The sequence below is a fragment of the Ctenopharyngodon idella genome, chromosome 24, assembly GCF_019924925.1.
Source record: "Ctenopharyngodon idella isolate HZGC_01 chromosome 24, HZGC01, whole genome shotgun sequence".
Lineage (NCBI taxonomy): Eukaryota > Metazoa > Chordata > Actinopteri > Cypriniformes > Xenocyprididae > Ctenopharyngodon > Ctenopharyngodon idella.
Genome location: NC_067243.1, coordinates 27815612 through 27837962, shown reverse-complemented (window position 1 = coordinate 27837962; position 22351 = coordinate 27815612). Strand labels below are relative to the sequence as shown.

Below are 22351 nucleotides of genomic sequence, written 5' to 3'. Positions count from 1 at the left end.
TTAAACTGTCAGTTGTAAAATGAGGTGTGAATGCGCACTTACTCGTTAAGATTCTCAACCACGTTGAAAACTGAACGACGCTTGTGTGCCGCTCCTGTATGAGGTGCACGTGAAGGAGCCACATTCCTAAGAAAAGAAAAGAAAAGAAAAAGGTACAAGCACAAATATTAGTAAACATTTATCAGCTTAGATTGTCTAAGGTGGCATACCAGTGCATGCATAAGCGATTGGCAATTAATGAATATGGTCACGCACTTTATATGTGTTGATGGGGCACATCAACAACCTTATGTCATGCGCATTCAAAACATTTACACCTAAGCAGATAATGGAGAACGTAGTTAAGCTCCGTTGATGAGGCAGTATTTTACAGCAAATGCCGGTCCTGAGCAAACCCAAACTAGACCATAGTGTTGTCTAAACATTTTTTCCCCCCTCCACATTACAGAGCATAAAATGTACGTGCTCGTTCCCAGATAGCACACATACATCTGCAAGATGTGTTAAAGATCACTTCATCTGGAAAACATCTGCTGTTTACAAACATCTGATAGACATCTTTAAGATGTCAGTTTTACATACATTCTAAATCATAAACATCTTAAAGACATCTTCTAAACGTCTATTTGACATCTGACAGGAAACGTCCTATAGACGTATTGCAGATGAGCAAACGCTCTAAAAAAATAGGCACCTCAAATAGACGTCTCCGAGATGTACGTGTGCTATCAGGGTTTTGTAAGACATTTAGATGTAATGAAAAGCCCACAGGACAACACATTTGCCTCAATGTAACGAACAGGTAGATTTCAACCTGGCCATATAGGTCTGAAACAGCTATACGTGATGCGACTCCAGTAACTAAAATAAGAATAAATGGCTTACTCATCAGAAAACGTGTCCTGCGCTGGATCAAAGCCCTCTTCAAAGTGCAGGCCTTCATCATCAACTTCGTCGTCGTCTTCTGAGGAAAAACTGAATTCTTCCTCGCTGTCTACGATCATCCGGAGAGCTTGCTCGCGTGCGTGACGTGCCATCGTGATAAAAGGTCAATAAAGGCAAACAAATGTTTGCTGCTAATTTTATCTTATTGATAGGGGGCGTTTACCACATTCCTTTGGCTTATTTCAGGTTGTTATCATATGAATGATCCGCTCTGAGGGTGGGCGTGGCCAGACCGCCGCTAAAAAATAAGAACAGGAAAACTTTGTATTTTTGCGTAACTCTCTTTTATTCTAGATTTCATATTTTTCTTCTCTCTCTCTCTTTCGTCGGCTGTCTTGGTGAGCGCACCTTCTTTGAAGACAGATTTCCCTGGATCGGGAATGCTCTTCTTCGGCATAAACATCACAGTTCCGGGGATACGGATGCACTGGATATTTATTTGAAGCTCATGGTAATTTGACAGGGCTGGATTTTCTCCCTCTGATTGGCTGTATTCACGCAACCAATAGTTGGAAGGTATTTCATTGGGTAGAAAAGGCGCGCTGCATTGACACGTCTGCTCCTTTGTGCCCTCCTATAGCACCACCCCTGAATCTCCTCCCACACACGTTTCTGAACTTTCCCGCTCACAGAAACGGTTATTTATTCGGCAAAAAGTAACAGCTATGACTGTCAACTCATTAATGAAATCTCTGAATGCGTGTTTATGTGCATATAACAAAACTAGTAAGCTCTTGGCACTACAAAATATTGGTCTGTCAAGAGTGGTGTACTGGGTATTTATTGAAAGCTCATGCTAATTTCAGAGGGCTGGATTGGTCAGAAACGGGCTGCTAGAGAAACACATCTGCCAATTGAAAGCTTCTAAATGTGAATCTTCCCATCGCCAGACCCGCCAGTGACGTCACTTCCCCCACACTTTCCCGCTCGTCACAAACATGCCAATAAAGCGCTTTAAAATTGACAATTGTAATTCCGCAACGTCCTTACATAATATTGTCTATTGTGTATATTAAATTAACTCTTTGAGAGAATGTGTATACGTATTTGAAGATCATACATCAGCATCAATACACAAATAAAGGGCCACGGGATTCAGTCCCGGATTTTGGCAAGAACGCCTTTATGTCTCGAGCTAGTTTAACCTTAGTGTAAAATGAAGCTCGTTGCAGGGTTCCTACGTTTTCCATACTCAAACTTCCAAACCTCTCTGTAGATTTTTCAGACCATATTTAACAGAAATGGTTCATATTATTTTCAGCATTATATTTGGCATATAGTACAGCCATCTGTAAATACGATTGTTTTTTATTTCATTTTCTTCCCCTTGGTTTTCTCAAAGTGATAACATGTATATGGTCGCACGATGATAAACTTAAAACACTCAATAACCCGTATGAATTCATTCAGTCAGTCGTGTTTGACAATCACTAACCTTTCGTCATGAAAACACTGCTTGTATGATAGTTTTAAAAACCCTTAATCTGATATTTCATAAAACACACAATAGGAACAACACTATTTATCAAGACCTGGAAGTCACTCAAATCCCATACTTCTTCAGACGGCGTAGTTTAAGCATGGCTACTAAATAATAGCTGACATGATCAACGTACTCTTTTTGAAAACGTGGGTGGCTCTTAAAAGAGCCGTTGGGTCCATTCAGTACAGCGAAGAAATTTAACCTCCGAAGCCGTACAGGGTGCGTCCCTGTCGCTTCAGCGCGTACACAACATCCATGGCGGTCACGGTCTTTCTCTTGGCGTGCTCGGTGTAGGTGACGGCATCGCGGATCACGTTCTCCAGGAACACCTTCAACACTCCGCGGGTCTCCTCGTAGATCAGACCGGAGATGCGCTTGACACCGCCACGGCGAGCGAGACGACGAATGGCGGGTTTGGTGATTCCCTGGATGTTATCGCGCAAAACTTTACGATGACGCTTGGCGCCTCCTTTTCCGAGTCCTTTACCGCCTTTGCCTCTTCCTGACATAGTTGTAACTGACAAGTTTTATTCGCAGCTGAACGTCTGAATGCCAGCAGGGCGTGCAAGAAGAGCTTTTACAATCGCTTACAGGACCTTGTTGAAACACATGAAGGCGGAGCTATGTATGAAACGTCATATGAGGCACGTCGCTCCAGCAGACTGAAGGTTGCTTTCAAAGAAGCAATCAGCGTTTATCAAATATATTCCATCTCGAAAGAGTGAGTGGATGAATAAAAAATAAATGCAAATAATGTTGACTTAAGAAAAACAATGGAACTGATTTCACATGTTATGTAAACAATACATTTTAGTGAAGTCAGTTCCCTTTATGGCGGTCTCTAAATGTCCTTACTTCCACGGGGATTTGCACTGCGTAAGCAATAAAACGTAACTCCTTACGCGTTCATTAACTTATATACACCCAGAACTAAAAATCTAGTTGGGAAGTGTATTTACGCTACAGGTGACAGTGGGGATGGAGGATGATGCCAGTGAAGTTCAAGTATGTTCAACGTTTACCATTCTGCCTTTAGAATCATTACACTTTTGAAAGGAAATTCTGCTTTGTTAGATACACTGAGGTGGCTCTTAAAAGAGCCTTTGGGAATTCAGATGTTACGCAGTCAAGAGTTTAAGCACGCTCTCCGCGGATGCGGCGGGCCAGCTGAATGTCCTTGGGCATGATGGTGACCCTCTTGGCGTGGATGGCGCACAGGTTGGTGTCCTCAAACAAACCGACCAAATAAGCCTCGCTGGACTCCTGCAGGGCCATGACAGCGGAGCTCTGGAAGCGCAGATCCGTCTTGAAATCCTGAGCGATTTCTCTCACCAGCCGCTGGAAGGGCAGTTTGCGGATCAGCAGCTCGGTAGACTTCTGATAACGGCGGATCTCTCTGAGAGCCACGGTCCCAGGCCTGTAGCGATGGGGCTTCTTGACGCCGCCGGTGGCCGGAGCGCTCTTACGGGCGGCTTTGGTAGCGAGCTGCTTCCTCGGGGCTTTGCCACCGGTGGATTTGCGAGCAGTCTGTTTCGTCCTTGCCATTTTACCAAAGGATCGGTGCTATTTTCCGATACAGAATGACTTTATCCGTTTGCCTCAGCTCTTTAAACCCTACGGCTGCGTTGCGCTCATTGGGCAGTGCGTCGGCAGATGCGCGTGTGATTGGCTATTGAGTCGCAGCATGAGGTGGCCAATGACAGTGCGTTTCGTTCAAAGATCCTCTATTCAGTGTTAGTGATGGGAATTCGGGCTCATTTTAGTGAGCCAGATGACTTGGCTCAACTCATGCTCTTTAGGCTCCCAAACAAGCTCTTTATATATTAGTAGCATAATTATTTATAATTCAGCAACGTTTAACAATGTTTTGATCTATGATTGGTATGTTTGTACACGTGTCACTTAAGTTACTCAATGTAATACCATATAATTTCCAGAATACCATAATTTTACATTGTTTGGTTTAAAAACTTTAAATAATGTAAAACCACTATTACAGTCTGCTCGATAGGTTTACCTTTGATGCAATGAGATCCAGGCAGACAAACAATGATTAGACTGAATTTGAATAAGGAATAACACATTTATATTAAGTAAAAATGTAAAATTATAGACACAAATTAAGCAAGTACATAATAAAATCCAGAGTATTGTATCTAGCAGATGAAGACTGTGAAGATCAAAGCATAGAGAAAGAAGGACCCCAAAGAAGTACGATATTTGCTAAATTAAAGGAGATGTAGAAGAGAAGCAGAAAGCAAAGAGCAAAATAAGAGCAACTAATGTATTTGCATGAAAATTATATCCTCTTAAGCTTATGTTTTGGTCTAATAAAAGGTCAAACAAATTTATCCATCATGTCATGGTGTAACCGCTAGATCGGCCCGACTGGTCAAATGTCAAAGATAGATGAAAATAGATATATGAGGTGTTGTTTTTACACCTTTAAGAGAATATTGCAGATCTTGCATTATCTCATGTCTGCAGAGATGGAAACTGACATAGTTTGATAAGAAGACCTACATCACCTAATCAGTTCTGATGGAAAGTAGCCTACTTAATCTTACAGCACAGAAGAAACACCAAAGATCTTATTTTTGGAAATAAACATATCAGAGCATGTAGTACAAAGTATATAAACGATTAAAGAAATCAATAACATGTAAAAGGGGTCATTCTACAGAAATGTCCACTTTTGGTATAGCAAGATGTCTTAAAATGTATTTCTTTTTCTAACATGAATACACATAAATGACAGCTTAATGATTTATTTATTTATTCATTTATTTTGGTGCATTTATTTAAAGACCACATGAACCATTCATTTTTTTGTCACTGGTGTTACCTTACTTTTCTGGCAATTTTAAAGGTTTTTTATGAAATATTATTTTTCAATTTTTTCAGCACATGCAGTCAGAGTTACAGAAAAATAATGATAATGCAAAAAAAATAAATAAATAAATAAGGAGATTATGTGTTATTTATGTTAATCAGGTTAGTTAAAAGTGTGATTGAATGATGTCAGTTCATTTGCACAACCATGTATTTGCTATAGAAATGAAAATATTTAAATAAACAGTTATAAACAATAATATAAACAATGATGCAATCCTTTAAATCTTGATTCATGAGTGTAGCAGAATTCAATGGATGTAAAATTATTATCATGTCACATATGACACATTTTATTTAATGTGACAGACAAAAAAAACAGTAACACCAGTGACACAATGAATCACCAGTGACGTACACATAAGACCAAAGATCCTCATTCTTCAGCTATAATTAAGCAGATGAGACTAAATTTTTACATTTTTGGTATACAATCAAAGACTTATCATTTTACACTTAGTCAAAGCAGTCAGTAAAAGATCATAAACAACATTTTAAAAATGTCTGTAAAATACGCTGTCTGTAAAGTCGCTGCTTCTTAGCTGCACTCAATTTAGCCATATACCCTCAATTTAGCTATACCTGCCCAAAGGAGGATTAACAATGAGAAAGAAAAGTTAGAATCATCTAATCTTAGTGCTATTTTATGCAAAAGAACTAAATGAATAGATTTTAATTAAGTTCATCTATAAATGGGAGACACCAGTGACAATTTTCATACAAAGGTGACACCAATGACAGTAACACCAGTGACAATTTTCATGAAAAATGCATTTTACAAAATGGCTGCTGCAAGATATCAAACCACATGTTGTCAATCATGGTACACTCACTTTTGTTTTTTTTGTTTTTTAATTCCCTAACAATAATAAAGTAGGTCATACCAGTGAGTTCAGCTAGAAGCTTCATACGAAATTATGATTTTCTAATTAAAATTTCTGATAACTGAAAAGAGACAGTGGACTTTCCATTGGCCTTTCTTCATAGATCTTCAAGAAATAAGAAAAAGGAAGTCAAGTGATGTCATCAGTGTGATTTTTTATTTCAAAATAAGAGATTTTTGTTAAATGGTAACACCAGTGACACAACTTCCAGGGGACCACTACATTCATTATAGATTTTATATTTATTCAGCTTTTTTTTTTTTTTTTTTAAATAAGTCATTTACATAATATATTTGATAGTTTTGTATACATTACTGTATTTTATATGGTAGAAAAACCTGTTTATTGCCTTCAAAATAAAGCATTTTCCCCTCTGTACACGACTGTGGGGATGAGCACTTCTGGAATTTGGCATACACCCCCTGACAAATTCTACAATGCACTTTTATTTTGTCTGGGTTGTTAAAATGCTTAGCCTCAAAATTAAGGATGAGAATTTCACCACACTGATGGGCACGCAGACGGAATACTGCGTCAACGTGTTAAAGATTATCAGATCATTCAACTCGCTCTTGTAAAGGAGAAAATAGGTGGCTCTGAAAAGAGCCTTTGGGTGTTTTGGGTAGTTATCAAACCGCAATTCATTTACTTGGCCTTGGCCGGCTTGTCGGTTTTCTTGGGCAGCAGCACAGCCTGGATGTTGGGCAGCACGCCGCCCTGAGCGATGGTCACTCCGCCCAGAAGTTTGTTCAACTCTTCGTCGTTGCGCACCGCCAGCTGCAGATGACGGGGGATGATGCGGGTCTTCTTGTTGTCCCGAGCGGCATTTCCAGCCAACTCCAGGATCTCAGCGGTAAGATACTCGAGCACAGCCGCCAGATAAACAGGAGCACCAGCACCGACGCGCTCGGCGTAATTGCCTTTGCGCAGAAGCCTGTGAACACGGCCGACGGGGAACTGCAAACCTGCCCTGGATGAGCGAGTCTTAGCCTTGGCTCTGGCTTTACCACCCGTTTTGCCTCTTCCACTCATTTTGAAGTATTCGCGTCTGTAGCTTTAGCTGACTGCCGTAAAAGTAAGTACTTTTTGACGGCACAATCAGTATTTAAGGGTGCTTGCTCGTCATCTATTGGTCAGAGTCTGTCACAGTTGAAAACCAATCCCTCCAAATTCCAAGCCCCTCCTCTCTCTGCCCGACTCTTGATTCGAGCCTGTTCTGTTAAAGGGAGTCCACGACACGGACAATTTAAATGTATTTGCAGCTAACTTATGCGTTTAAATACAGAGAAGTGAACACTTAAAATAACTTTGTAGGTTAATCCGCCGCTGAACTTCTCGAATCAAATCTAGCCTCTCTGTTGATGTACATGTGTACTATTCACTGTCCATGTGTTTCGGGTATTATATTTCGGATGCTGATGTGAACGCGTAAGCAACTATAGACCGCGCAATAGATTTTAGCGCAACACAGTATAAAGAGATTACATTAATTGAAACGTTGCTCTTCAATGGAAGAAAGTGGGTGGCTCTTAAAAGAGCCGTTTTGTTTTAGGAAGAAACAAACCAAAAAGACATTTACTTCTTTTTGGGAGCCGCCTTTTTTGGCTTGGCTGCCTTCGGCTTTGCCGTCTTGGGTTTGGCTGCCTTGGCCTTCTTGGGACTCTTGGCTGCTTTCTTAACAGCTGCCGGCTTCTTTGCCTTCTTGGGGCTCTTTGTCGCCTTCTTTGCAGAGGCGGCGGCCGGTTTCTTGGCCTTTTTGGGGCTCTTTGACGCCTTCTTTGCAGAGGCGGCGGCCGGTTTCTTGGCCTTCTTAGGAGATTTCTTCGCGGCGGGCTTCTTGGCAGCAGGCTTCTTTACTTTCGTAGGAGTTTTCTTGGCAGGCTTCTTCTTGGTTTCCGTTTGTTTCTTGTTGAGCTTGAAGGAACCGGAGGCGCCTGTCCCTTTGGTCTGGACCAGGGTGCCTTTGTTCACCAAGCCCTTTATGGCGAGCTTGATGCGGGAATTGTTCTTCTCCACATCGTAGCCACCGGCAGAAAGAGCTTTCTTCAGGGCGGCGAGGGACACGCCGCTCCTCTCCTTGGACGCGGACACAGTCTTGACGATGAGCTCGCTGACGCTCGGGCCCGCCTTCTTGGGCTTAGAAGCCGACTTCTTTTTGGGAGCTTTAGCCGGCGGGGCAGCGGCAGCTGGAGCGGTTTCAGCCATGTCTCTCTGAGTAAAGGCGATTACGAATAGACCGTCTGAGTGAAATGAAGTGCTGCTGAGCTGCGCGGCGAACTTAACCACCACATGAGAACCGTGTAGACTCAACACACTGCTCCACAGTCCGAGCGCCGCAGCGCCAAACTTGTGTTTTCTCCGTTTAAACACAGAGCAAAACAAGAGTAGCAAAACATCCTTGCAGGTTAGAAACCACGCGAGTGCTAGGAAGAGGTACAAGTCTTTCGCTTCTAATTTAAAATGAAGCTGAGATAAGGATTGTTTTGACACCACCGATTCAAAAAGCGATATAGAATCCCTCTAGCAAATAGAAATGTGTTTAAGAGGTCTTTTATTCCTAACGCCATCACAGTCCTTATTTCTGTAGGTGATTGATAGTAGCATGAACTGGAGAGATTTTTTTATATATATATATATATATATATATATATATATAATTGTCATAATTTAAAATGCAATAAATGGTTAAACATTTTTTTGTTTGTTTGTTTTACATGGACCTATTGTTAAAAAAAATCTGCTTTGTTATTAGATTTTTTTTTTTCTCTAAATTGTCCTATGGTGTGACTGTCTCAAGCATGGTTCAATAAATTACAACTTTTATAAATGAAAAAAGAAAAGCCTTAAAATATTAATAAATAAAAGAATTAGAGATGCAGAATGGGCTAATTGTTAAATAATGTGATGTAATGTATCACTACTGCTTATCTAAAACATGGAAAATTCAGTATTTAAAGCATGCCATAGGGCTGGGTGATTTTTTTTTTTTTTTTTTCTCCATATCCTGCCCAATATTTTCCTACAAACAATGTCCGTATTGAAGGCTATGAAAACAAACATGAATGTAACCATGTAGTCTATGTTATATTATGCGCAAAAAAGGGGTCAAATTACATGAGGCCTACATTCTAACATTGTGACACTACAATCTAAAAACAAAATAATGCTTTTTAAAGCAGAAGTTACATTCACTAAACTAAAACTGAAAATAAAAAAAGCACAGACTAATTATTAATCTATTATGATTACCCTACAGTCACTTTACAGTTACTTCTATCATAAAAATACACTTAGGTGTAGGTTCGAAATTCTACATATGGCACATTTATGTTCGCAAACAAAAACAAATAATCAACAACAAATATTTTAGCTAAATGTATATTTTAGTCAGAATTATTGCGCTCCGTCTGTTTGGCGCGCATGCGCACGGCGCCTCTCGTTTACGGAAGTTTGTGCTTCCACTCCTGTCTCCTGGACAGCAAAATGGAAATATTTTCCAGACTTTCTAACATTTACAGATGGAGAATATGCCTGTGAAATGTAAGTTATGGACTGAGGAAATTATTGGATGTCACTTTAGCTTAAAGATTATAAATGGAGACGTTTCCACCAATCGCTGCACAAGTTAAGGTTACGTATGATGACGAAAGCACATTAGTGCTAGCCCTCCCGGAACCCATAGAGAATGCATTGCAGTGCCTGCAGTTCGAAAAAAAAAAAGTTTTTTTGAATGGAAGTCTATGGGAGCACTCGGGGCAAATCTCGGCCAGAGTGAAATCGCCCAAAAAGAGGCGGTACTCCACAGAACGTGATTGACGCTGATTGGACTATAGCCTATATCCAGAGGCAGAACAAAACAGCCTAGCAGTGACAGCTAGCGTAACACTGTGGTTGAAAAAAAATCCGTCCCTTTCTCGCTTTGGTGGTGCGTCGCCCTATTGCCCTAATGAAGAAACCGCCCAATATCCATATATTTCTAAAAGCGTACAATCTTGATACATTTTAATGGGCAAAGAGGAGGTATGTGGTTAGAGCTGAGGTGCCTGGTTGCTGAAACCACGCCCGCCTAACGCGACGTGACCATGTTAGCAGGCTAAGGACCTATCTATCTATCTTATATACTATCTAAAATATTAATAAAGATTAGATACTATCTAATATAATAATAAAGATAACTTATATCAGTTGAAATTTCTCTTTTTTATGATATAGATGCTCAAGCACCAGTAATTGTAATTTGTGTCGGGTGTGCAAATGACAACAAGCAAAATCAAAACAAGACTTCATACCTTTGTAATGGAATAGCAATCCCGAGATTAATCCAATCTGTCTCACTTGGGTAATGTTAAAATGTCCATGAGCGTCCATTGAAAACCAAACAACAGCACTTTTTGTCCACAAAAGCATTAAATCTATGAAATATTGATATATATTTCGGATCTTGAGAGGCATATTCTCCAGCCATTGTCATTGTAAAAAATCTGGGGGACAAAACTTTTAGCCAATGCCAAGATGATCCAACAACATGTGTTCTGTTTATCTTCCGCATGTGTGCACATGTACACAGATGCACATCTCTCTCGACTAGTGACACAGCAAGCCATATTATTTTGTATGAAATAATCCCGAAAAAAGCACAAATACGGCAGAGATGCCAAGTTCAGCGGCTGGAATTAGCTGAGGTAATGTGAGGGCTCACAGATAGCAGCGGCAATCTACCTGTCACTCAAGTGGCCACGTCCTTAATTATGCAGAACTTAAGGCTTAATATAATTTAAACAGATGAGTTATAAAAAATAGACCCTATTGACCAATCAGAATCAAGGACAGGAACTAACCGTTTTATAAATATATATATATATATATATATATATATATATATATATATATATGTGTGTGTGTGTGTGTGTGAGACAGTGAACCCCTTGCAGAATCTGTGAAAATGTGAATAATTTTAACAAAATAAGAGGGATCATACAATATGCATGCTATTTTTTTTTTTTATGTAGTACTGTCCTGAGTAAGCTATTTAAAAAAAAAAAAAAAAAAGTTTACATATGGTCCACAAGACAAAAAATAGCTGAATTTATAAAAAACGACCCACTCAAAAAACAAACCCTTGATTCTTAATACTGTGTATGGTTACCTGGATGATTTACGACTGTTTTTTTTTTTTTTTGACGGTTGTTCATGAGTCCCTTGTTTGTCCTGAGCAGTTAAACTGCCCAATATTCTTCAGAAAAGTCCTCCAGGTCCCGAAAATTCTTCAGATTGCCAGCATATTTTGCATATTTTAACCCTTTCCAGCAGTGACTGTATGATTTTGAGATCCATCTTTTCACACTGAGGACAATGGGCTCTATGCACGGCGGCGCGTGACTTACTTCCGGTGAAATCTTACAACGCTCGAATACTTCCGCCGATCGTAGAGTGCTATGCTATTAAAGGAACGCTAGTCACCAAAACAGCTAGAGCTTATTTTGTTGATGCTTCATTTTATATAGATATATACATTTGTATATTTTATATATATTATTTTATATCATAATGACATCTAAACGTATAAAAGTATCTTTTCAAAGACGAGAGGACAGCACTTCTAGCTACCACTGCTGTGTGCCGCAGTGTACTGCATCTGCTAAATTTAACAGTTTTCTCAGTTTTCACACATTTCCCAAAGATAAGGAAACACAGAAGAGGTGGATAGTTAACATACGACGCAACAGTTTTACAGTTACAAGCCAGACAAGAGTGTGCAGCCGACATTTCCAAAGTGCAGACCTGATCGAGCCTCAAACTCCAGCCGGACGCAGACGTCTGAAGAATGGCGCTGTCCCGGTGCTTTTTCAGTGGAATAACTTCACTCCTCCAGCCCCACGGACCGGAGTTTGGGAAAGGATAACGCGACCAAACACAGACACATTGGACACTGATGATGCCCCCTCTATGGATGCGGAATCTTACGACCATGACTACTGCTCCACTGCTGAGCCTGCTGCCTTGGATTTGTCCCTGGAGCACACTGAAGATCTACGTGCGGAAATAACAAAGCTCCGAAAACAAATAGAGGATATAACCCTCAACAGCAAGTTCTGTTTGGAGCGGTTTGCGGCCTCCGATGATGACATTCGGTTTTTACACAAGGTAAGCAGACAATGTGTTAAGTGTTTATCAGATTAATATAAAATTACCAAGGCTGTTAAGAATAGCTAGAAATTAAAGTCAACTAAGTCAATTAAAGTCATCAACCTCGAGATACACTTTCCTGCAGAGTTTAGCTTTAACCTGGATTAAACACACCTACCTGTAACATTGTAGTAGTCATGAAGATCTTGATTAGCTTGTTCTGTTGTGTTTGATTGGGGTTGGAGCAAAACTGCAGAAAAGTGAATCTCGAGGTCCAGAATTAAGGACCCATGTTCTTTGGACATTTAACATATCAAAGGAAATATGTCCCACAGGTTTGTGACTCACGCCCACTTGATGGCCTTTTGGAGGCAAATAGAACCAGCAACAGGCAAGATTGTACGGGTGACAAGAGCTCAAACTGCAGCTGTATCAGATGAAGTTCCTCACACTGCCAATGCAACAGTAAATATATAATGAAGCATTTAATATTAAAGATATAGCTCACCCAAAAATGAAAATTCTGTCAATGTTTGCTCACCCTCATGTTGCTCCAAACCTGTATGAGTTTCTTTGTTCTGATCGACACAAAAGTAAAAAAGTTCTCTCTCGATTGCTCCTGTCTGCCTCGCTGCTCAGATTGGTTTGCGTCTGTAACTCCGTATAGCTTTGTTTTGAATCTCTTACTTTTATTCATTGTTGCTTATTTTTTTTATTACCTTATATGTAATATTGCCTACCACACTAATCTGACGTCGCTAGCTTGTAATATTTGAATCTAAATCGCTGTTACAACGCATTTGCATTTGCAGCGCTAGCTTGTTAACTTGTTAACAGTCTCTCGCGCGCTCCTTTTTCAACGCGTTCTTCAAACAGCTGTGGTAAGTCGGATCAGTCTACAAACACGGTGAGTCATGTCATCCTCTCCCAGCATTGCTATCTGTTCCATTTGCCACATGTTTACCATAGCTCTCTCTGTCAGCGACGAGGGATTTACATGTCATAAATGTAGGGAAATAGTCAGGCTGACAGAGAGAATCTCAGAATTAGAGACACGCATCCAAACTTTAATCGAGGATAGTAAGAATGCAAGGGCTTCAGATACTGTTTTGGATGCGACTAGCTTAGTGAACTCTGTACATTGTTCGGTTCCGGCTGTAGAGCCCGCGCAGCAGGGCACTTGGGTAACGGTGAGGCGGCCTAGCCGCGGAAAACACCACTCTTCCGTTCCAATAAGAACATCAAACAGGTTCTCCCCACTCAGTGATACACCCACTGAGAATCCTGTTGAAAGTGCCCTAGTTATTGGCGATTCTATTACACGGAACGTGAAAATAGAGACACCAGCCACCATAGTCACATGTTTGCCGGGAGCCAGAGCACCTGACATCAAAGCAAATTTAAAAGTGCTGGCTAATGCTAATCGTAAATACTCTAAGATTATTATTCACGTCGGCACTAATGATGTTCGACTTCGCCAGTCGGAGATCACTAAAATTAACATTAAAGAGGTGTGTGAACTCGCAAGTACAATGTCAGGAGAAGTAATTTGCTCTGGCCCCCTTCCTGTTCGTCGGAGTGATGAGATAGTTAGCAGATTATCATCACTCAGTGGCTGGCTGTCTAAGTGGTGTCCGCAAAATAATATAGGTTTCATAGACAATTGGAAAAGTTTTTGGGGCAGACCTGACCTGTTAAAAAGAGATGGTATTCATCCCTCCCGGGATGGTGCTGCTCTTCTCTCTAGCAATATGGCACATAGTCTTAGAACTGAAACATGACAAACTGGGGCCCAGGTCAGAAAGCAGACAGACTGGCTAAACTGACCGTCTGCTAGCTGCCTCACGTTACAGAAGTCAGAAAATTCAGATAACTCTCAACACATAGAAACTCTTACACCTAGATATTTTCAAATAGAGACTGTGTCTGTACCCCGAATTAGTAAAAACAAAAAACTTCCAAACCCATTTAATGGTAAAAATTTAATTGATGTTCAACAAATAAAAAATAGAGATAATAATGCTAAACAAATGATAAAACTCGGGTTGTTAAATATTAGATCCCTTTCTTCAAAATCACTTATTGTTAATGATATTATCAAAGATAATAATCTAGATGTGCTGTGTTTGACAGAAACTTGGCTAAAACCGGACGATTACATTACTTTAAATGAGTCTAGTCCTCAAGGTTATGATTATCGACACAATGCCTGTCAGAAAGGCAAAGGGGGAGGTGTTGCTGTAATCTATAGTAATATTTACAGTATTAGTCAGAAGTCTTTCAAATATAATTCCTTCGAAACTATGGTACTTTACGTAACATTATGTAAGTTGACATTTGTGCTGGCTACTGTATACAGGCCACCAGGACACAATACAGACTTTATCAAAGAATTTGCTGATTTCTATCAGAGTTAGTACTAGCTGCAGATAAAGTCCTTGTTGTTGGTGATTTTAATATTCATGTAGATAATAAAAAAGACGCATTAGGATTGGCATTTGCAGATATTCTAAACTCTATTGGTGTTAGACAACATGTGTCAGGACCCACTCATTGTCGTAATCATACTTTAGATCTAATATTGTCACATGGAATCGATATTGATGCTGTTGAAATTCTGCAGCAGAGTGACGACATCTCAGATCATTATCTAGTCTCGTGTATACTACATTTAGTCAAGGCGGCTAAACTGCCTCCATGCCATAAATATGGTAGAACCATCACTTCTACCACTAAATATTGCTTTATAAATAATCTTCCTGATCATTTTCATCGCCTTAGCATACCAGACAGCTTAGAAGACCTCGATGTTGCAACAGAAACATTTAGCAGAAACATTTCCAGCACATTAGACTCAGTTGCTCCTTTGCGTTTAAAAAAGATTAAGGAAATTAATCCAATGCCATGGTACAATGAGCACACTCGGGCCCTAAAGTTAGCAGCCAGAAAAATGGAGCGCAGCTGGAAGAAATCAAAACTAGAAGTATTTCGTATTTCGTGGAGAGAGAGAATGATTGAGTACAGAAAGGCCTTAAAATCTGCTAGATCTGCCTATTTTTCAAAACTCTTAGAAGAAAATAAACACAACCCTAGGTATTTATTTGATACAGTGGCTAAATTAACAAGAAATAAAGCTTCAACTTCTGATGTTTCCAAAGAGCACAGCAGTAATGACTTTATGAACTTCTTTACTTGCAAGATTGATAATATTAGAGAAAAAATAATAACCATGCAACCGTCTACTACAGTATCATGTCAGATAGTGCATTGTAGTGTCCCTGAGGAAAAATTCAATTCATTTACTGCTTTAGGAGAGGAAGAATTGTCTAAACTTGTTAAATCATCAAAATCAACAACATGTATGTTAGACCCTATACCGACTAAGCTATTGAAAGAAATGCTTCCAGAGGTCATAGACTCTTCTCAATATCGTCAATTCATCTTTATCATTAGGATATGTACCAAAAACTTTTAAGCTGGCTATTATTAAACCTCTTATTAAAAAACCACAACTTGATCCTAGAGAATTAGTCAATTACAGGCCGATCTCAAATCTCACTTTTCTGTCAAAAATGCTAGAAAAGGCAGTATCATCACAGCTATGTTCCTTTTTAGAAAGAAATGGTATCTGTGAGGATTTCCAGTCAGGATTTAGACCGTACCATAGTACTGAGACTGCTCTCATTAGAGTTACTAATGATTTGCTCTTATCATCAGATCGTGGTTGTATCTCTCTATTAGTGTTACTGGATCTTAGTGCAGCATTTGACACTATTGATCACAATATTCTTTTAAATAGACTCGAAAATTATGTTGGCATTAGTGGAATTGCATTGTCATGGTTCAAATCATACTTATCTGACCGTTATCAGTTTGTAGTAGTAAACGAAGACATGTCATATCGATCACAAGTTCAATATGGAGTACCACAAGGCTCAGTACTAGGACCATTGCTGTTCACTCTGTACATGCTACCCTTGGGAGATATCATTAGGAAGCATGGCGTTAGTTTTCACTGTTACGCTGATGATACTCAGCTCTATATTTCTTCGCGCCCTGACGAAACTTACCAATTCACAAAATTAACGGAATGCATAGCTGATATAAAAAAATTGGATGAGCAGTAATTTCCTACTACTAAATTCAGAAAAAACAGAGATTCTAATTTTTGGACCAAAAACTTCTTCACGTAATAACCTAGAATATTGTCTAACACTTGATGGCTGCTCTGTTAAGTCTTCGTCGTCAGTTAGGAACCTGGGTGTGCTCTTTGATACCAATCTTTCATTTGAAGGCCATGTTACTAGCATCTGTAAAACCGCATTCTTCCATCTTAAAAATATATCTAAACTACGACATATGCTCTCAATGAAAAATGCAGAACAGTTAGTTCATGCGTTCATGACCTCAAGGCTAGATTACTGTAATGCTCTACTGGGTGGTTGTTCTGCTCGCCTGATAAATAAACTACAGCTCGTACAAAATGCAGCAGCTAGAGTTCTTACTAGAACCAGGAAGTATGACCATATTAGCCCAGTTCTGTCAACACTGCATTGGCTTCCTGTTAAACATCGTATAGATTTTAAAATCTTGCTAATTACTTACAAAGCACTAAATGGTTTAGCTCCCCAGTACCTGAGCGAGCTCCTAATTCATTATAGTCCTTCACGTCTATTGCGATCTCAGAATTCAGGCCAGCTGATAATACCTAGAATATCAAAATCAACTGCAGGTGGTAGATCCTTCTCCTATTTGGCACCTAAACTCTGGAACAATCTTCCTAGCATTGTTCGGGAAGCAGACACACTCTGTCAGTTTAAATCTAGACTAAAAACGCATCTCTTTAACCTGGCATACACATAACACATTACCAATTTATATTTTCAAATCCGTTAAAGGATTATTAGGCTGCATAAATTAGGTCAGCCGGAACCGGGAACACTTCCTATAACACCTGATGTACTCGTTACATCAGAAGAAGAATGGCATCTACGCTAATATTAGTCTTTCTGTTTATCCCGAGGTTCACCGTAGTCAACCGGATCCGGGCTGTATCCAGGTGAGACCAAGGACCTGCACCTTGACACGACCACAACGCCGCCCTGACGTATCAGCAGAGATTGAGTCAACTAGATCATCCACTGTGAGGGCCTCATCGACACGACAGCCACGACACAGTTCCTCAACAACCGTCCATACCGGCGTGATGAATACGATCCTCAATTGGATGGAACTGAAATAAATACTTTTAATGTTGCGATCCTATTGGACTTATGATAGCAACCTGAATTGTAACAAAGCACTGTTGGCCAGAGGAGAACTGGCACCCCGACTAAGCCTGGTTTCTCCCAAGGTTTTTTTTCTCCATTTTAACACCAATTTGCCACTTGTCTGCCACCTGATGTCACCTGATGGAGTTTGGGTTCCTTGCCGCTGTCGCCTCTGGCTTGCTTAGTTGGGGACACTTGACTTGACATTTGATATTCAACAGTGCTTTGATCTGCCTGCATTGACACTATTCTTTAAGAGCTGCTGTGCAGCCAAACAATGTACCAGTTATCAATGTAAAGCTGCTTTGACACAATCTACATTGTAAAAAGCGCTATATAAATAAAGGTGAATTGACTTGACTTGACTTGACAAAAGTAGATATTTTAAGGAATGTTGGTAACCAGAGAGTTACTTGGTTACCTGCTTGGGTAACCAAGTCAGTGGCTGCTCAAGTTATCTGTCAGTCGCTACTGGAAGCGTCATGAAGCGTCATACGGCAACATGTTCTGTGACTCAGTGTCAGTGTTACACGATGGTGGCACATGCCACCATCCACTGATACATGCCAATGAAGAACAGAAGTGCAACTAACCACAGCAGCATCTGCCATTGGCTTCTGTGCATCAGATGCCATTTCACTGTAAATACTGTACATAATTTGAAATGAAATTGTCAACAACTATAGAACTTTGAAACAAATACTTTAAACAGATCTGACAAAATAAAATATAATTCATGTCTTCATTTCTTCAGCACAGTGCCTCCTCTTTTACTTGTGCATAGAGAGGTATTTTGGCAGGTATGTATAGAAGAAAAACAAATCACACCCCTGTTTCAGGGAACTGAACACAGAAGTGTCTCTGTAAATGCGCTGCACAAACATATCATCATGGGCACAGACAACAAAGTCACACCATTCCATACCCGTGATAAGCAACTGCAACTGCCCCTGCACTTGCGAATAATATGGATGGCTTTCCTTCAATTTATATATGCCGTGGTCAGCTTTGAGGTACCTGCAGTCAATGTAGCTTGGTGCATTTAGGCATTTTAGTTCAACCAAGCCAAATGATGGTCTCTCAAGCGGGTCATATACCAGCCCATCAGGTGACGCACCCAGCCAAGGTGCATCTGGATGAATCACCAGTCCACATTTCCTCAAGTTTAGGTTTTTCAGAGTTGCATAGTCGTTTAAGGCACCTGCCTCCATATCCAGTCCCCTCTTCTTGTGTGCCGTTTGTCGCATCCCTTGGATGATCCTCTCAGCTAGGTTTTCTGCAGCATTTGGACCTCAAACGTGGCTAACTTCCCTGTGTAACTAGTCCACTCTTACTTCCAACAAGGGTGACCAAAAAAAAACAAACTAATATAATCAGGGAGAAGAAAACTTCATAAATCACAAAAAAGATCATTTATTTATACAAATGAAGCAATGAATATAACAAGATACATGTGACAAAAGTTCCTTCCCCCCGCAAAAAAGATATTACTAACCAGCCAACCCTCTCTGGATCCCAACACAAACCAGCTTCCTTACACAGAACGATTTGAAAGAAAGAATAAAGTAAATTACATAAACTCCAAAAATTATATTAAATAAATACAACACTCAAAAAAACACTCAAATAATTACACTGCAAACATAAACCTCATGCAAAAGAATAGTTCATGTGTTGTAGAGCATCAATCTGATTTAGGGAATATAAAGGTTGGCTGGCAACACGAGGCTGGGAAGTGATACAAACAAAGAGAAAAAGATAAAAAAATTTTAAAAAAAAAACCCCGCTAGCCAGTCCAGTTCATACAAGAATCATAAACTTTAATTGCGCTGGAGGCATACAGCGCGCACACGCAAGGACGGGCTAGCGAGAAAAAAAACAAAAACAAACCTAGGAGGAACAGCGATCAACTAAACCTAATATGAAAATAAACAAAAACACAATTAACAATACTGCACATAATCACATTTTTCTTTAATATCATTAAAAATAATAAAATCAAACCACTTAAATATTATAAATACCCTCTCTGAGTACCTGCAACACAGCCACGAACCACGGACTAATATCCGAGATCAAACGAGGACGGGCGTGACCAGCAGCTGCTAAATCCATGATGTTTACACCTACATTAAAAACATCACACCCTTTAGTAAAACACCACTTTGTAGAAATAAACATAGATATCCATTTAGCCTACCTATTCCCCCAAACAGTGTCCATACATAAACCAACACGGAAGCGGTACCAGGCAGCACAATGTTTACATCTGCATTTAAAACATAGCGCCCCGATTTAATAAAGCAAGGCTTTGTGAACATAAAACAAAGTTAAGATCCACTTAGCCTACCTACTCATTCAGACCATATCCGTGCACAAACACCACTACGGGGCAACACGCTTCCACACAAAAGATCGGACCCCATCTCCAGGTACCCTTCTAGGTGCCTGCTTAAAAACCCACCAATTACCTACTTGGCCACGCCCTTTAATAGTCGTAATCACCTCGCCGGCTACACCTGAAATTTGAAGCAGTCACCCTCTCCTTCCTCAGTGAATGCCATTCAGGTACTGCACTTTGGATTCTTGTTGCTTCTTCTATGAGGTGTGACTGTGACAAAGTCACAGACAGTGAATTGAGATGCAGCTGTTCCTGGTTTGTTGGCACATGTGTACAATCTGTTGGCTTTAACTGGTAGCCCTCTAGTGGCACTTTTGGAAATGGGGGTGCGTCCTTATGGGTGATAACCCCATCGGGTGTAGGTGGTGGATGCTGATACGATAGGATACTACCAGCTTGTACCTTACCAAAGATGGAGTCCACAAGTGGCTTGTCAGGTGAGACATTCATTGTGCAGATAAGGGGAAGGGAGTCTGGATTGAAATCAGCATAGGCAGCTTTAGGGTTCAGGGTTGATTGATCTGGCAGCTCACCACTGTAGGCCTTGTATAGTGCAGATCTGGAATAACATTGTCAGGCAATCAATAATCATGTTTGCTTACATAATGTAATATAGCCTCTCAGGTTGTTCACAGCTTTGTTAAAATTCTGTGTTGCTAATATTTATTAGTTTACACTGACTCTGCATACCTTATTCCACTTGCTGAATTAGCACCTGGTTTGGGCTTCACCACCACCATAGCATCCACCGGTCCCGGCTTCACTCCCTATTTATTAGATGACATTAAAGGGTTAGTTCACCAAAAAAAAAGAAAATTACCCCATGATTTACTCACCCTCAAGCTATCCTAGGTGTATATGATTTTCTTCTTTCAGACAAACACAATCAGAGTTATAATAAAATTTATCCTGGCTCTTCCAAGCTTTATAATAGCAGTGAATTGGGGGTTTAATTAAATTTTGAAGCTCAAAAAAGTCAATTTATCTGTAATAAAACTGCTCCACACAGGTCTGGGGGGTTAATCAAGGCCTTTTGACATGATTCAATACGTTTATGTAAGAAAAATATCCAAATTTAAACTTTATAAAGCAAAACGTCCAGCTTCCAGCGGAGCGCGACCTTCCATCGCAGTTTAAACTGCAAGTGGTGTTATGCATTCTTTGTAGGTCACGCTTCACCGGAAGCTGGATGTTTTGCTTTATAAAGCTTTAAACATGGATATTTTTCTTACACAAACCCATCGGTTCACATCAGAAGGCCTTAATCAACCCCCTGAGGCTGTGTGGAGTTATTTTATGATGGATGGAATTTTTTTAAACTTCAAAATCTCATCCCGTTTACTGCCATTATAAAGCTTGGAAGAGCAAAGATAAATATTTTATAACTTCAATTGTGTTCATCTGAAAGAAGAAAATGGTTGCACATCCCGCTCCCAGCCACGCAAGAGCAGGTGCTGTTAACCAGCACAACTGGCTCTGAATCACGTAATGTCATCTGAAATAGAGAAACAAAGTGTTTTATATATATATATATATATATATAAATAAATATGGCAACAGTCATCAAGTACATCAGCTACTATTTATCTGTCATTGGCAGAACTGCATTATATTTTTATCATTCTTAATTTTGTACAATAATCATCCATACTAGCTAAGATAACAACTGTGCTTCTGTGGTTATTCAAACTGAACAGTGGTAACATAAGAACACTAGGAACTCAGAACGTGTTCAACGGAACTTTGAACGTCACATTTACCCCTAGTTTCATAGACAAGGCTTAAACTAGTCCTAGACTAAAATGCATGTTTGAGCTGTTTTAACTGAAAGTAACTTCCACTGACATATCTTAAAATATGTCAGAGCCATTGTTTTTCTCAAGATGTCAATCAGTTATGTTTTTTTTTTTTTACTAGGATATGTTTATAAAAGCTACTTAAATGCCCTAATTAAATAAGACCTAATCCTGGCTTAGCCTAAGCCCTGTCTGTGAAACCAGCAATAAGCTACCAGTCCTACTCTCAGTTGGTGTGGTGCTTCTGCCTTCTTCATTGAGCGGTAACAATGAGCTCTCACTGAGATCTCATTTGTGACCCTGTTTTTACCTGACACTTTAAGACAAAATTGCAAATACATTACATGAAAATCATTTCTACTAATGTAACTAGCTTGCTTCTGGACAGATTGTGAAAATAACAGCACAATGTTAGTCGTGCTACTTCAGGCTGGCTAAACTTACCTTCATAATTGCAGAGATACGACGACACATAAAACTTGAAACCTTTCTCAAGTTTGCTCTTTGGTGTTGTACTGCACGTCCGGACAATTCTTCGTACGTCATTTATGGTA

At 39.8% G+C, this 22351-nt stretch overlaps 4 protein-coding genes and 1 pseudogene across 8 annotated transcripts in view; 1 reads left to right on the top strand and 4 right to left on the bottom strand.

The window, feature by feature from the left end:
* The window catches only part of LOC127506760 (histone H4), a 210673-nt gene extending 207715 nt beyond the window's left edge, over positions 1–2958 (bottom strand). For 3 of the 5 annotated variants that reach the window (XM_051883578.1, XM_051883576.1, XM_051883577.1), the window contains exons 1-2: positions 886–2629; positions 43–126 (exon numbers count right to left, since the gene is read on the bottom strand). In XM_051883578.1, coding sequence (XP_051739538.1) covers positions 43–126; positions 886–1037 — 236 coding nt within the window. In that variant the 5' untranslated portion in view covers positions 1038–2629. Of the gene's footprint in view, positions 1–42; positions 127–885 lie in introns of all 5 variants that reach the window. The other 2 variants (XM_051883581.1, XM_051883579.1) reach the window with 2 other exon arrangements.
* Positions 2959–3519: 561 nt separating this feature from the next.
* LOC127506855 (histone H3-like) lies at positions 3520–4092 on the bottom strand. Its single transcript, XM_051883690.1, has one exon. It carries the CDS (start codon positions 3971–3973, stop codon positions 3563–3565), a length of 411 nt encoding a protein of 136 aa, XP_051739650.1. The 5' UTR covers positions 3974–4092; the 3' UTR covers positions 3520–3562.
* A 2667-nt stretch (positions 4093–6759) lies between these two features.
* LOC127506878 (histone H2A-like) lies at positions 6760–7301 on the bottom strand. The gene has a single exon (XM_051883716.1). It carries the CDS (start codon positions 7234–7236, stop codon positions 6850–6852), a length of 387 nt encoding a protein of 128 aa, XP_051739676.1. The 5' UTR covers positions 7237–7301; the 3' UTR covers positions 6760–6849.
* A 478-nt stretch (positions 7302–7779) lies between these two features.
* On the bottom strand, positions 7780–8600 carry LOC127506787 (histone H1-like; annotated as a pseudogene).
* A 4684-nt stretch (positions 8601–13284) lies between these two features.
* Positions 13285–17965, top strand: LOC127506786 (uncharacterized). Its single transcript, XM_051883619.1, has one exon. It carries the CDS (start codon positions 13287–13289, stop codon positions 14109–14111), a length of 825 nt encoding a protein of 274 aa, XP_051739579.1. The 5' UTR covers positions 13285–13286; the 3' UTR covers positions 14112–17965.
* The last annotated feature ends 4386 nt before the right edge of the window (positions 17966–22351 follow it).

What these genes read in the sequence shown, in the direction of transcription:
- LOC127506855 (XM_051883690.1), bottom strand. Translation starts at nt 3,973, where the DNA reads ATGGCAAGGACGAAACAGACTGCTCGCAAATCCACCGGTGGCAAAGCC.
- LOC127506878 (XM_051883716.1), bottom strand. Translation starts at nt 7,236, where the DNA reads ATGAGTGGAAGAGGCAAAACGGGTGGTAAAGCCAGAGCCAAGGCTAAG.
- LOC127506786 (XM_051883619.1), top strand. Translation starts at nt 13,287, where the DNA reads ATGTTTACCATAGCTCTCTCTGTCAGCGACGAGGGATTTACATGTCAT.